At 48.0% G+C, this 16,493-nt stretch overlaps 1 protein-coding gene and 1 long non-coding RNA gene across 7 annotated transcripts in view; one reads left to right on the top strand and one right to left on the bottom strand.

Annotated features, from left to right (window-relative positions):
* The window catches only part of lrrcc1 (leucine rich repeat and coiled-coil centrosomal protein 1), a 218,278-nt gene that overhangs the window by 191,006 nt on the left and 10,779 nt on the right, over nt 1–16,493 (top strand). For 5 of the 6 annotated variants that reach the window (XM_072467939.1, XM_072467943.1, XM_072467940.1 and 2 more), the window contains 2 exons: nt 7,070–7,207; nt 9,580–9,715. In XM_072467939.1, coding sequence (XP_072324040.1) covers nt 7,070–7,207; nt 9,580–9,715 — 274 coding nt within the window. Of the gene's footprint in view, nt 1–7,069; nt 7,208–9,579; nt 9,716–16,241; nt 16,426–16,493 lie in introns of those variants that run through there. The other variant, XM_072467941.1, reaches the window with a different exon arrangement.
* LOC140385615 (uncharacterized) overlaps nt 1–16,493 on the bottom strand; it is an 81,498-nt gene that overhangs the window by 11,126 nt on the left and 53,879 nt on the right. The window lies entirely within an intron of this gene.

Consider the following 16,493-nt stretch of genomic DNA (forward strand, 5'->3'; position numbering starts at 1 on the left):
GGCAGGTGTGACCTGTATAAGAAGGATGGGTTGCATCTAAACTGGAGAGGCATAAATATCCTGGCCGCAAGGGTTGCTAGTGTCACACGGGAGGGTTTAAACTAGTATGGCAGGGGGGTGGGTACCGGAGCAATAGGTCAGAAGGTGAAAAAATTGAGGGAGAACTAGGGAATAGAGCCAGCAGACAGGGAGATATTGCTGAAAACACCGGGACTGGTGGCCTGAAGTGCAGATGTTTAATGCAAGAAGTATAACAGGTAAGGCAGATGAACTTGGAGCTTGGATTAGTACTTGGAACTATGATGTTGTTGCTATTACAGAGACCTGGTTGAGGGAAGGGCAGGATTGGCAGCTAAATGTTCCAGGATTTAGATGTTTCAGGTGGGATAGAGGGGGATGTAAAAGGGGTGGAGGAGTTGCGCTACTGGTTAGGGAGAATATCACAGCTATACCTTTCATAGAATTTACAGTGCAGAAGGAGGCCATTTGGCCCATCGAGTCTGCACCGGCTCTTGGAAAGAGCACCCTACCCAAGGTCAACACCTCCACCCGATCCCCATAACCCAGTAACCCCACCCAGCATTAAGGGCAATTTTGGACACTAAGGGCAATTTATCATGGCCAATCCACCAACACCTGCACATCTTTGGACTGTGGGAGGAAACCGGAGCACCCGGAGGAAACCCACGCACACACGGGGAGGATGTGCAGACTCCGCACAGACAGTGACCCAAGCCGGAATCAAACCTGGGACCCTGGAGCTGTGAAACAATTATGCTATCCACAATGCTACCGTGCTGCGGGAAGACACCTCAGAGGGCAGCAAGGCTATATGGGTAGAGATCAGGAGTAAGAAGGGTGCAGTCACAATGTTGGGGGTTTACTACAGGCCACCCAACAGCCAGCAGGAGATAGAGGAGCAGATAGGTAGACAGATTTTGGAAAGGAGTAAAAGCAACAGGGTTGTTGTGATGGGAGACTTTAACTTCCCCAATATTGACTGGGACTCACTTAGTGCTAGTGGCTTGGACGGGGCAGAGTTTGTAAGGAGCATCCAGGAGAGCTTCTTAAAACAATATGTAGATAGTCCAACTAGGGAAGAGGCTATGGGAACAGTGACCATAATTCAGTAAGTTTTAAAGTGCTGGGGACAAGGATAAGAGTGGTCCCAGGGTGAATGTGCTAAATTGGGGGAAGGCTAATTATAACAATATTAGGCAGGAACTGAAGAACCTAGATTGGGGGCGGATGTTTGAGGGTAAATCAACATCTGACATGTGGGAGGTTTTCAAATGTCAGTTGAAAGGAATTCAGGACCGGCATGTTCCTGTGTGGAAGAAGGATAAATACGGCAAATTTCCAGAACCTTGGATAACGAGAGATATTGTAGGCCTCGTCAAAAAGAAAAATGAGGCATTTGTCATGGCTAGAAGGCTGGGAACAGACGAAGTCTGTGTGGAATGTAAGGAAAGTTAGGAAGGAACTTAAGCAAGGAGTCAGGAGGGCTAAAAGGGGTCACAAAAAGTCATTGGCAAATAGGGTTCAGGAAAATCCCAAAGCTTTTTACACGTACATAAAAAGCAAGAGGGTAGCCAGGGAAAGGGTGGGCCCACTGAAGGACAGGCGAGGGAATCTGTGTGGAGCCAGAGGAAATGGGCGAGGTACTAAATGTATTCACCAAAGAGAAGGAATTGGTGGATGTTGAGTCTGGAGAAAGGTGTGTAGATAGCCTGGGTCACATTGAGATCCAAAAAGACGCGGTGTTGGGCGTCTTGAAAAAATTAAGGTTGATAAGTTCCCAGGGCCTGATGGGATCTACCCCAGAATACTGAAGGAGGCTAGAGAGGAAATTGCTGAGGCCTTGACTGAAATCTTTGGATCCTCACTGTCTTCAGGTGATGTCCCGGAGGACTGGAGAATCGCCAATGTTGTTCCTTTGTTCAAGAAGGATAGCCAGGATAATCCAGGGAACTACAGGCCAGTGAGCCTTAGGTCAATGGTAGGAAAATTACTGGAGAGTATTCTTCGAGACAGGATCTATTCCCATTTGGAAGCAAATGGACGTATTAGCGAGAGGCAGCACGGTTTTGTGAAGGGGAGGTCGTGTCTCACTAACTTGATAGAATTTTTCGAGGAGGTCACAAAGACAATTGATGCAGCTAGGGCAGTGGATGTTGTCTGCATGGACTTCAGTAAGGCCTTTGACAAGGTCCCTCATGGCAGACTGGTACAAAACGTGAAGTCACACGGGATCAGGGGTGAGCTGGCAAGATGGATACAGAACTGGCTAGGTCATAGAAGGCAGAGAGTGGCAATGGAAGGGTGCTTTTCTGATTGGAGGGCTGTGACTAGTGGTGTTCCGCAGGGATCAGTGCTGGGACCTTTGCTGTTCGTAGTATATATAAATGATTTGGAGGAAAATGTAACTGGTCTGATTAGTAAGATTGCAGACGACAGGTGGAATTGCGGATAGCGATGAGAACTGTCAGAGGATACAGCAGGATTTAGATAGTTTGGAGATTTGGGCGGAGAGATGGCAGATTGAGTTTAATCCGGACAAATGTGAGGTAATGCATTTTGGAAGGTCTAATGCAGGTGGGGAATATGCAGTGAATGGTAGAACCCTCAAGAGTATTGACAGTCAAAGAGATCTAGGTGTACAGGTCCACAGGTCACTGAAAGGGGCAACACAGGTGGAGAAGGTAGTCAAGAAGGCATACGGCATACTTGCCTTCATTGGCCGGGTCATTGAGTATAAAAATTGACAATTCAATGTTACAGCTGTATAGAACCTTAGTTAGGCCACACTTGGAGTATAGTGTTCAATTCTGGTCGCCACACCACCAGAAGGATGTGTGGAGGCTTTAGAGAGGGTGCAGAAGAGATTTACCAGGATGTTGCCTGGGTTGGAGGGCATTTGCTAGGAGGAGAAGTTGAGGAGAGGTTGAATAAACTCGGTTTGTTCTCACTGGAACGATGGAGGTTGAGGGGCGACCTGATAAAGGTCTACAAAATGATGAGGGGCATAGACAGAGTGGATAGTCAGAGGCTTTTTCCCAGGGTAGAGGGGTCAATTACTAGGAAGCATAGGTTTAAGGTGCGAGGGGCAAGGTTTAGAGGAGATGTACGAGGCAAGATCTTTACACCGGTAGTGGGTGCCTGGAACTCGCTGCCGGAAGATGTGGTGTGAGCAGGGACGATAGTGAGGTTTAAGGGGCATCTTGACAAATACATGAATAGGATGGGAATAGAGGGATACGATCCCTGGAAGTGCAGAAGATTTTAGTTTAGATGGGCAGCATGGTCAGCACAGGCTTGGTGGACCGAAGGGCCTGTTCTTGTGCTGTACTTTTCTTTGTTCAGACCTCATCAGTGCAGGAGGAGATCCTGCACCCTAATCTCTTGACCCCCCCCAAGCCCCAACTCACCTATAGGGGGGGGGTCCTCAGCCCCCATATCCCACCTCATAATGGCAGAGCATTCCAAGGGCCCCAGCCCCAGCACGGGAAAAATGCACGTCTAGCACCAGCAGCTTGGCATCGTGGCAGTGCCAGGCTGCCAATTGGGCAGTGACAAAATGCCCAGGTGACACCAGCAGTGCCAAGATGCCACACTACCTGGAGACCAATCACTCTGGGGCCTACGATCCCCTTGGAGACCCCTCCCACCCCCCAGTGCCGTTCCACCTGGTCCCCATTCGTTGGGACCAGTACTGAACGGCGCTCGCCTAAAGTTTCCAAGGTGAAGGGGTTAGATCCCAATTCCTCAGGTAAATCAGGCGAGCTGCATATTAGAGTGAGACTAGCTACTCTCTAATATGCGGATTTGTCGAATCCAGGTCACGCTGTCTCATGAGATCTAACACCGTGGTGAGCTGGAAAGATCCTGGAAGAGGTTTCTCCCAGCATCTACAGACCGCTTTGCATCCCCATTCAGGCGGGCATGGCCAGTAGATCGCGCCCTTAATTTCTAGGACTATACATCCAGACACCTCCGATTCTTGCCTTCTTTAATTCATGTGTTATTGGCGAGGCGTTTTCAGAACCCCAAAAGGGATCATGGAGTTCAACCAACCTCTCCCTTTAATGTATTTGTTGCTTTTCCTAGCACACGGCTTGTTCCCAAGGTGTGGGATTACAATTATGGACACGTGGGTTTTTAAACACAAAACAATGTTTATTCCATGAACTCAACTTAACATCTTAAATAAACATTGGATCTCTTAACACCCCTTACTTCAAAGATAACTCAGAAAATATTGCAACAGTAAATAATTCCTTAAAATGTTCCTTCAAACTTCCAAGAGACTTTCTGCCACTTACCCTCCCGTTTATCCGGGCTTGGGAATGGCACCGGTATATGCGGATTTGCCTGCACAGTGTCTGGTTGAATTTGTCAAGCTGTGTGTTTGTAAAATGCATTTCATATCTATATTATATATACAGAATCATAGCATTGCCATATGTAATATATACAGTATCATAGCATATATAATATATACAGTAGCATAGCATTGCCATATATAATATATACAGTATCATAGCATTGCCATATATAATATATACAGTATCATAGCATTGCCGGTTTGATGCAAGTTGTTTAATATGATGAAAATCTCAACTTCAAAAGAGGAAATTTGCTTCAATTCAGCTGTTCTTCTGAGTATGTGATCAGACAAAATACTCCGTTTTATTCTTTGTGGATTGAGTTCCACTGCATTACACTACGGCAGAACCAAGCGTTCTTGAATGTGATGCAAAATAATGAAAACAGACAAAATGTCCATTTGCATAAAATTTTATTAATCTGAAGATATCCTTAAAAAGGACAGTTGAACCACTGTGTAGGTTTTTTCATTAAATTCTAGTTTATATCCTATAATATTGCTAGTTGCATTTCTGCTTCATATCTCTGTTTTGTGGAAAATAAATATTAGCTGCTTTAGTTGGTAAACCCTGGTCTGTGTTTAATAACAGTAATCCCCAAGGGTTTGAGGCAGTGCAGTGGGAGTCAGCATTTAATTCAGTAAGCACATTGCCGCAAGTAGGATAATTGTTAATTATCGAGTTGCATACTTCTGCTGAAGGCAGCTTATTGAAAGGCACAGTCTCTGGATCAGAGGTGACATCGCCTGTTTATCAGAATTGCTATGAAACCATAAATAGAAAAGGTTTGATTAAAAATCCTGCAGTTACTCTAGATTTGGATCATGGAATGATTATATCACATGAGGCCAAGAGGCCAGTCATGTTCATGCTGGCTCTCGGCAAGAGCAACTCAGCTAGTCCCACTCTGCCCCCATCCTTTCCCTCCCACCCTTACCCTGCAACATTTTTTTTTTCAGTTATCCAATTCCCTTTTGAAGGCCTCAATACTATCTGTCTTTACCACACTCCCAGTTAGTGCATTCAAGATCTTAACCAATCTCCCAAATAAAAAAGATTTTCCTCATGTCACTGCTGGTTCTTTTGTCATCCACCTTAAATTGGTGCCCTATGTTCCTTTGCCTCTGCCAGTGGGAACAGTTGCTGTCTATTTACTCTCTCTAAATCCCTCCTGACTTTGAACACTCTTTTATCAAATCTCCTCTTAACCATTCTCTCCCTCAGGAGAATAACCTCAAAGGTTCTTCAATCCATCAGTCATCCTATCCTCGTAAATTTTTTCTGCACCCTTGCTGAAACCTTCACATCCTCCCTCGTATGCAATACCCAGAATTGGGAACAGTACTCCAGTTGAGGCTCAACCAGTGTTTTATAAAGTTTCATCATAACCTCCTTGGTTTTGTAGGCTGTGCTTCTATTTATAAAGCCCAGGTTTCCATATGGCTTATTAACTGCCTGTGTCCTGGGCGCACAAGTCGAGGTAATTTATGGAGAGACAGTGGCATAGTGGTAATGTCACTGAACTAGTAATCCAGACGCCCAGACTAGTCCTCACCATGGCAGCCAGTGGAATTTAAATTCAATTAAAATCTAGTCTCAGTAATAGTGACTATGAAACTTGTCAATTGTTGTAAAAACCCATCTGGTTCAGTAATATCCTTTGGGGAAGGAAATCTGACTACCTTACCCGACCTGGTCTACATGTGACTCCAAACCCACAGTAATGTGGTTGACTTTTAACCATCCTCTGAAATGGCTGAGCAAGCTACCCAGTTGAAGAGCAATTAAGGATGGGCAACAAATACCACCGAAGCCTACATCTCAAGAATTAATCAATGACTTAATGTGTATTAAGAAAAGCGATCCCTGCAAACTTTCCTTCAAACCCAAAAAACAACTGTTCAACGATTAATTCCCAACACTCTGCCAACTTCATATTTATCCTTCCCTTTTCTCTTTTGTTTTAACTTGGGCTTCAATTTTGCTGGCTTATCTGGCATTTTATCAAATGCCTTTGGGAATGCCATATGTACCACATCAACTACTTTACCCGCATTGGTCACCTCTGTTTCCTTGTCATAGAAATGCAAGTAAGTTTGGTTAAACACTATTTGCCTTTAACAAATCCATTTCCACTACCGAGTTGAAACTGACTGGCCTATAGTTGCTGGGTTTATCCTTGCACTCCTTTATGGACTTCTTAAGATCAGCCATGATCGTTTTGAATGGCAGATCAGGTTTGAGGGCCAAATGGTCTCTTTCTCCTATTTTGTACATTCTTACGTGAAACATTTGGAATTCTGCAGTCCTGTGGCACCACACCTGTTTATAAGGAGGAGTGAAAGATTATGACCAGTACCTCCGTCTGCATTTTCCACCCTTACTTAGTCCTGGCGACCTATCAACTTGAAGAACAGTCAAAAAAATAATAATAACCCTTTATTGTCACAAGTATGAAGTTACTGTGAAAAGCCCCTCGTCACCACATTCCGGCGCCTGTTCGGGTAAGCTGGTATGGGAATTGAACCTGCGCTGCTGGCCTTGTTCTGCATCACAAACCAGCTGTCTAGCCCACTGAGCTAAACCAGCCCAGTCAGCCAATTCTGTAAAAAAAAACTATTGTTAATTATCAACACCTGCCTAGCAGCTGTTATTGTCTCCTTAAAATTATTTTATTCTTATAGTGCTGTCAATAAAAAGTGGCAAGATAAAGCTGAAATACTGACGAGGCTGGAAACACAAGTCAAACAGATGAAAGAAACCTTTGATGCCAAGGAAAAAAACCTTGTTGCGGAGAGAGACAAAGCTTTGCAATCTCAGAAGTAAGTATTGGCAACTATAAAACTTTTCATAAGTCTAGCTTTGTATTTTCTATACCAATAATGCTAAGTATCACACAAAAAGGAATTATAAATAGTTGATTGAAACTGCGACCCTATTCTATGATCTGGCAGCAAAGTTTGCTTTACAATTGCTCATTGGTCATTTGCCTTGACTCTTATTTGTAATAGATTATATTTATATTAAATAACTGATTCTTCTGCTCAATTGTTGAGTTTCTGAATCTCTTTATCCCTTTGCTCCCACACTTTTAACTCAACAGGTAACCTCCTCAATCAGCTCGGATACCTTTACTCTGTTCCTAACATTTCTTAATTATTTTGATTGAAAGAGCACAAAACCAAAGCTATAATAATAACCTTTATTGTCACAAATAGGCTTACATTAACACTACAATGAAGTTACTGTGAAAAGCCGCTAGTCGCCACACTCCGGCGCCTGTTCGGTTAGACTGAGGGCGAATTCAGAATGTCCAAATTACCTAATGTGGTGATATGCATCACTGTAAAGACACAAGGGGTTAATGTAAATACATGTAGACTAACTAGACACCAGAGGGAGCACCAGAGACATGACACACAGACACTCAACCAATAGAACAGTTAGATAGGACACGACCAATGGGCATTCACGATACACACAGAGGTGACACGACCACAGGAGGGCATTACACCAACCCATATATAAAGGACACAACACACATGATCTCCTCTTTCCAGTGGAGACAGTCAGTGAGTAGAGACACAGGGTTGATTCAATATTACACCCACCACGTGGATTGTAGCAGACTGGTTAGTCAGTCTGAGTAGCTAAAGAAGGATTAACAGTAGTGGCGAACCCAAGTAGGAGAAGTGTAAATAGTTTAATAAACGTGTTGAAGTTATCTCCACGTCTGAACCTTCCTTTGTCAAGTGCACCACTAGGAAGCCGCTTATGCTACGCCTAGAGCATAAGACACCTAACAAGCACGTCTTTCGGGACTTATGGGAGGAAACCGGAGCACCCGGAGGAACCTACGCAGACACGGCGAGAACATGCAGACTCCACACGTGGCCCAAGCCGGGAATCGAAACTGGGACCTGAGCGCTGTGAGGCAACAGTGCTAACCACTGTGCTACCGTGCTACAACTGTGTAATCAGTTTGTTTTCTTCCTTTTGCACTCTCTCTCACTTTACTTCTGCTAAACGAAAATCGCTTTCCCAAAGGAAAGCATGTAATAAGAGTGGGTATGCTCCTGGTCTGCAATTTTTACATTAAAAACTTACTGGGTGCCTTGAAATTGACTGGCCCAAAAATCCTCTTACTGACTCTTAACGATTTGCAGTACTAACTCTTTCAACTTACCTCTTGCTTGCTACTGCTCTCTTTCTCTCATGGTTTACCTTTCCTGAACCTTAGCTGTGGATAAGAGAAAGCGAGCAGGACGGTCAGTCAACAGGAGAGAGACGGGAAGCAGAGGTTCGGCGAGCCGGAGGGATGTGGAGGGTGGCAGCAAGCAGGAGGGTTTCGAACATTAGAAAAGTCAGTAATTGCAAAGGGAAAAAAATCAAAATAAGTTAGTTGAAGATTTTTCAGCAAGCATCAGCTGCGATGTGGGGAAACTGTAATACAGCGCCACTAACTGGCCAGGTTATGCAAGTACAGAGTGACAAGTTCAGTTTCCATTTTAAATTTGGAGGAATTAATTTATAATAGAAAATGGTGACTTAAATTTATGACAATCAGAAGGACAGCAGGAAGTAAGTTTTAAGGAGGTCGCATAGAGAAAAGACTTTTAATAAGAGATAGATGATGATCAGTGTTTTGGAGAGTTTGAAGAACAGCATCCTCTTTCCCATACGCACCATGCCGTAAATATATCAAATATAAAATGTTTCCTTTTTTTTATACTGTTGTATACTTCTTGTCAAATTGGGAAAAACCCCAACAATTTAACTAAAATATAAAATTTAACTTGTGGCAGTTCTGATCCCCTCATCTAGTCTCCAATTTTAATTTACTGATTAATTAAAACCTATATAAAGCATAATATCTTGTTTCCTTTTTCAATAAGATAACAACTTGGAGCATTTTGAATTGTTTTACAATTCAATTGCAATTCAATTCATTGTTACAATATTATGTTCCTATTGCATGCCTTCATAAGTTGAATTGTCAAAGTAACTTCTGTTTCCTTGCAATGTCAAGGATTCTGACAATGTTTGTGATCAGTTATGCGTGTCTGCGTAATCTGTTCTGATCACATGTCTTTGGCCTGTCTAAAACGACGTAAATATTTCCATTTTATTTGAGTTTTAATATTGGTCCACAAGCATTTTTTTCACATTATGGTGTTTGTTCAAAATCACTTAGGGCTGCAGCAGAGAAACTTCATTCCATGGACAATGCATTCAGGCACCAGCTTGAGACCACACAGGTATCTCAGCAGGCCCAACTTCTGCAACTGGCCAACGAAAAGCAAAAAGAAATTGAAGCAGCAAAAGAAAAGGTAACACTTCCTCTTGCATTGTACGCTGAAGGAACAACTTTGTGGCACTTAATCACATCCCTGTGTCATAATAGACACCAGTATATCATGGTGCAGACTCGCACACAGCAAGACCAATCAACACACACAACACCGCAGCCAATCACCAGTTAGAGCACACTCACTATATTGACAGAGGGCATCGGAGTTCCCGCTCATTCGGGATGCAGCCTCTCAGAAGGACAGGGCTTACAGCACAGATCTTCACCACGTGCTGAGTGCACAGACTGGTTAGGACAGGCATAGGTCTTTAGTTTAATCCAACATTGTGTTAACCCGCAGTGAAAGTATGTTCAACAGTTTCTAACTTAATAAAATAGTGTTGCACTATTTTAAGTGTTGGTAGCCTGTATGTGTTCCACGGATCCAGAGCACCCAACACATCATGGTACCAGTAGTTGAGGGATGTTAGAACTTCTTAGACCTACTTGCAAGTGATCTGCCTTCCACCAGCATACAGCCATCCTGCAAAATGGACAGCGTCCGCCCGCCGCCGCCGCTCCGCATCACTGGTGACCTAGGGGCCAACTGGAAGATATTCAAACAACGCTTCCAGCTCTACCTTGAAGCCACAGATCAGGAAGCTGCCTCAGACCCAGGAAGATCTCTCTTTTCCTATCCACGGCCGGGGAACATGCCATCCACGTTTTCAATTCTCTCATCTTTGCTGATGGTGAAGACGGTCCTCCTTAAGTTTGATAGTCACTGCGACATCGAGGTGAATGAACGTTTGGAGCGCTATGTATTCCAACAGCGTTTGCAGGGTAAGGATGAACCTTTCCAGTCCTTTCTCACCCACCTCCGCATCCTTGCGCAGTCCTGTAATTACGGGCCCACCTCAGACTCCATGATACGCGACCAGATCGTTTTCGGTGTTCAGTCGGACCCCCTACGCCAGCAGCTCACTCTAGCGATTGCCATCGAGACCTGCGTGCTACACGAACACGCCACTAGTCGGTATTCCCACATCCAAGCGGCTGAAACGGCACGGCAACGTCCCCACGAGTTAGAACGGGTCCAAGCAATCGAGCAACTCCAAGGCCTCATCCTGGATGAGGGCGGCCATTTTGCGCGCTTTTCGTGGACTCCCGCGCTTGTGTGCACCGAACGAGGGGACGTCGACGAAAGTACTGCGCAGGCGCGCACCACGTACGATCGCACCGCGCATGCGCAGTGGCGCAGCGAACGTACGGACGCTACAACGTGCAGCAACTGTGGCTCCGACCACTTAAAGCGGCAATGTCCTGCCAAATCCCGACGATGCCTGCGATGTGGCAAACTTGCCCACTATGCTGCTTTATTCAGATCAGCACAGCCTGCCAACTCTCGTCGCTCCAGTCAGCCTCGCAGGAATGTCCGGGCCATTCAACCCATGGTCACCGAGCCCGATTCGGACCTGCTACCTGATATTGACACCGAGGACCCGAAGGCGCCTTTTCGAGTCGGTATCATTGCAAAAAACAGGGTGTCCCCGAAGCAAAGAATCCAGCCTCTATCGGTAGACAGCATCGATCCGGACGATGAGTGGTGTGCCACCCTTACGGTCAACCTATCCCAAATACAATTCCGCCTGGACACTGGTGCCTCCGCCAATCTCATTGGCCCAGTCTGACCTCCGAAGCCTTTGTGTCAAACTAGCCATCCTGCCATCGGCCTGCCAGCTATTAGATTATAATGGCAATGCCATTGCTGCCAGCGGCTCATGCCAACTTGAAGTGACGTACAGGTCACGCAAAGCCATCCTTCCCTTTGAAATCGTGGGCTCCTCGAAAGCCTCCCTGTTTGGCGCGCAGGCATGCAAGCTGTTGAACCTAGTTCAGAGAGTTCACTCTCTCTCTCCTTCTGACGCGTCTGCCTTTCAGGACACTGACTTCAGGGCGCAGCTCAACGCCATTATCAACCAGGACCGCCTCAAGCAGGAGCTGCAGGACCTCCAGAACCAAGGAGTGATTTCCAAAGTCACAGAACCGACCGACTGGGTCAGTTCCATGGTATGTGTAAAAAAGCCTTCCGGCGAATTGAGCATTTGCATTGATCCCAAGGATCTAAATCGCAATATTATGAGAGAGCACTATCCAATTCCCAAGCGTGAAAAACTCACATGCGAGATGGCTCGCGCCAAGCTCTTTACCAAACTCGACGCCTCAAAAGGATTCTGGCAAATCCAGCTCGATAAATCCAGCAGGAAACTCTGCACATTTAACACCCCCTTTGGAAGATATTGTTACAACAGGATGCCGTTTGGGATCATCTCTGCATCGGAAGTGTTCCATAGGATTATGGAACAAATGATGCAAGGCATTGAAGGTGTTCGCATCTATGTCGATGACATAATCATTTGGTCCACCACCCCGCAGGAGCATGTTAGTCGCCTCCAGCGGGTATTCAGACGTATACATGAGCATGGCCTCCACCTCAACAGGGCCAAATGCTCTTTTGGTCAGACGGAACTTGAGTTCCTCGGGGACCACATCTCCCAATTGGGTGTGCAGCCGGATGCGGTCAAGGTAGCTGCCATCACAGCTATGAAAACACCAGAGGACAAGAAGGCGGTCCTCCGATTTCTGGGCATGGTCAATTTTTTAGGGAAATTCATCCCTAACCTCGCCTCTCATACCACGGCTCTCAGGAACCTTGTCAGGAAGACGACAGACTTCCAATGGCTCCCTGCCCACGAGCGCGAATGGAGAGAACTCGAGGCAAAACTGACCACGGCCCCGGTCTTTGCTTTCTTTGATCCAGCAAAGGAGACCAAAATTTTGACCGATGCCAGTCAATCCGGCATTGGGGCAGTGCTCCTTCAACGTGATGAGGCCTCATCATGGGCCCCTGTTGCATATGCATCACGTGCGATGACCCCCACGGAGCAGCCGTACACGCAGATAGAAAAGGAGTGCCTGGGCCTACTGACCGGTGTTGTTGAGTTTCATGATTATGTCTACGGACTTCCTCAATTCACCGTCGAGACTGACCATCGCCCGCTGGTCAATATGATACAGAAAGACTTGAACGACATGACGCCTCGCCTCCATATTCTTCTCAAAGCTCCGGCGATACGACTTCCAGCTGGTATACACCCCAGGTAAGGACCTCATCATTGCTGACGCTCTCTCCAGGGCAGTCAACATTCCATGTGACCCAGCGGGATTTGTCTGCCAGGTTGACGCCCATGTGGCATTCGTGGCCTCCAATATACCTGCCTCGGATGAACGCCTCGTCCAAATTCGCCGCGAGACGACGGCTGACCCTTGCTACAGCGTGTCATGCGCCACCTAACGGGCGGGTGGCTCAAGGGCCAATGCCCTCAATTCTATAATGTCAGAGATGATCTGGCGGTAGTAGACGGGGTCCTTCTAAAGCTGGACCGCATTGTCATCCCGCATAGCATGCGCCAGCTTGTCCTGGAACAACTGCACGAGGGCCACCTTGGCGTGGAAAAGTGCCGCCGACGGGCCCGATGTACTGGCCCGGCATTAATGAGGACATAGCCAACACAGTGCTTGTGATGAATGATATCTGTATACACAGGTACCTTTAATGCGTAGGCCCCTTCAATACTGGGTTTGGAACCCTGGGGGACTCTGCCTCCAGCTCCGCCCCCAGGAAGCTGTATATAAGGTTATGTTCAGTAGGCAGTGTGCAGTGAGCACATTTCTCGGCAGCTGTCTGGTTCTCTGGTAATTAAAGCCTTTGAATTATCAATCTCCTCTCCTGAGCCGTAATTGAGGGTATCTCAATTTAATTACCAGACTATATCAAGATGGACAGCGGTCTAAAGCCGGAGAAGCTCAATTTGGACGCTCGGTCGCCGGAGGCCACTGAAATTTTTAAATACTGGTCAGGTTCTTTGAGGCCTATCTGAATTCTTCAGAGACTGAAGTTGACGGACCTCGCAAGCTGAGCTTACTACATGCCCGGGTGTGCCACCGACTATCCTCCGTGATCGAGAAAGCTACAACGTACGAAACGGCGGTCGAAATCCTACAGTCGCACTTCGTAAAGCCGATAAACTAGGTACACGCCAGACATTTGCGCTCGACCTGCCGCCAGTGCTCCGGGGAAACGCTAGATGAATACTTGGAGAGACTCACCGCGCTCGCCAGGCACTGCGACCATAAAATGGTGACGGCAGAAGTCCACATGAACTTGCATTTTTGTGTCCGGTATCCGATCCACGTACATCCGACAGCGGATCCTAGAAGACAGAGTGAAGGACCTCTAAAGCACGGTAACGCTCGCCTCTTCCCTGGAAGCGGCCCACCATAATCTCCGCAGGTACTCTGCGGACCTTGCGAACCCCTCTCAATCCCCTCCAAACTCGGCCACGCTACAGGCCTGCGCCGAGCAGCGACCCGCTCACGCCGAGGGCCCCCCATGCTATTTCTGTGGGCAAGGCCAGCACTCACGCCAGCATGGCCCGACCCGCTCCGCTATCTGCGGCGAATGCGGAAAGAAGGGGCACTTCATGAAGGTCTGCCTGGCTGGGCCCAAAGGCCAGAAACAAAAGTCTCATCGGGTCCAGAAATCGAACTCCCGAGACCACAGGCCCCGCAACACGGCCGCGCGGCGGCCGGACACGCCTACTTCCGACGCATCATCGGCCTCATGCGAGTCATGGGGGTGGCCATCTTGGCGGTGGCCATCTTCAAAACTGAAAATGTGCGACCGAGGGCGGCGGCCATTTTGCGAGTCCGATTCAACCGAGGACTCTGACTGCCCGCAACTAGGAGCGATCACACTCGATCAATCTCGACCGAAGCACCTGCGAAACTCAATGATGCAGGTTCAAATCAATGGCCGTGACACCCCCTGCTTTTTTTACTCCGGAAGCACGGAGAGTTTTATCCACCCAGACACGGTAAGACGCTGCTCCCTGCGCACCTATCCCGCCTCCCAAACTATCGCCCTCGCATCTGGGTCACATTCGGTCCAAATCACAGGGTATTGTGTAGCGAACCTCTCTATTCAAGGTGCCAAATACGCCCGTTTTAAACTTTATATCCTCCCTCACCTCTGCGCCCCCCCTGCTGCTCGGTCTGGACTTTCAGTGCAGCCACCGAAGCCTGACACTGAAGTTCGGCGGACCCCTGCCCCGCTCACGGTATGTAGCCTGGCGACACTCAAAGTTGCACCACCCATCCCTCTTGGCGAACCTCACTCCCGACTGTAAGCCCGTCACCACCAGGATTCGGCGGTACAGTGCCCAAGACATGACTTTCATCAAGTCATGCGCCCCCTTAAGGAACTTCCCCTCCCCCGTAGTCTCAAGGCACTCAAACGGTGCGTGGGGCTCTTTTCCTATTATGCCCAGTGGGTCCCCAGATATGCGGACAAAGCCCGTCCACTCATTAAGACCACGGTTTTTCCCCTGACGGCTGAGCCTCAGTCGGCCTTCAGTCGCATCAAGGCCAATATCATCAAGGCCGCCATGCACGCGGTGGATGAAAGCATTCTCTTCCAGGTAGAAAGCGACGCATCAGACGTCGCCCTGGCTGCTACCCTCAACCAGGCGGGCAGACCTGTAGCGTTCTTCTCCCGAACCCTCTCCGCCTTGGAAATTCGACACTGCAGTCGAGAAGGAGGCACAAGCCATAGTGGAGGCTGTGCGGCACGGGAGGCACTACCTAGCCGGTAGGAGGTTCGCCCTCGTCACCGACCAACGGTCGGTCGCCTTTATGTTCGATAACGCACAACGGGGCAAAATAAGGAATGATAAAATTTTGAGGTGGAGGATCGAACTCTCCACCTACACGTACGATATTACATATCGTCCGGGGAAACTCAACGAGTCCCCAGATGCCCTGTCCCGCGGCACGTGCGCCAACGCGCAGACAGACCATCTGCGGGCCATCCACGATGACCTCTGCCACCCGGGGGTCACCCGGCTTGCCCATTTCATCAAGTTTCGCAATCTACATTACTCCACTGAGGAGGTCAAGGTCATGACCAAGGCTTACCAGCGCGGAGTGCAAACCGCACTTCTATCGACCAGACAAGGCTCGTCTGGTAAAGGCCTCTGGGCCCTTTGAGCGACTAAGCGTGGACTTCAAAGGGCCCCTCCCCTCCACCAACCGCAACAGTTATTTCCTCACTGTCATCGATGAATTCTCCCGCTTCCCCTTCGCTGTCCCCTGCCCCGATATGACCTCTGCCTCCGTAATCAAGGCACTGCACAGCACCTTCTCGATATTTGGTTTCACCGCTTATATCCACAGCGACCGGGGTACATCGTTCATGAGTGATGAGCTGCGTCGATATCTGCTCAACAAGGGCATCGCCTCGAGCAGAACGACCAGCTATGGGGAAACGGGCAAGTGGAGAGGGAGAACGCGACAGTTTGGAAGGCTGTCCTTCTAGCCCTACGGTCAAGACGTCTCCCAATCGCCCGCTGGCAGGAGGTCCTACCCGATGCCCTACACTCCATTAGGTCGCTCCTCTGTACGGCCACGAACGAGACCCCTCACAATCGTTTATTTGTCTTCCCCAGGAAGTCCATCTCTGGGGTCTCGCTTCCACGTTGGCTGACAGCTCCGGGACCAGTTCTACTCCGGAGGCACGTGAGGAGCCATAAGACAGATCCACTGGTCGGGAGGGTCCAACTACTACACGCAAACCCTCAATACGCCTACGTCGAGCACCCCGACGGCAGGCAGGACACCGTTTCCCTGCGAGACCTGGCACCCGCTGGCTCTCCCACCGACGCCCCCCCTTCTACCAACGCTCCCCTCCCCGCACCGGC

Source organism: Scyliorhinus torazame, chromosome 11 (genome assembly GCF_047496885.1).
Source record: "Scyliorhinus torazame isolate Kashiwa2021f chromosome 11, sScyTor2.1, whole genome shotgun sequence".
Lineage (NCBI taxonomy): Eukaryota > Metazoa > Chordata > Chondrichthyes > Carcharhiniformes > Scyliorhinidae > Scyliorhinus > Scyliorhinus torazame.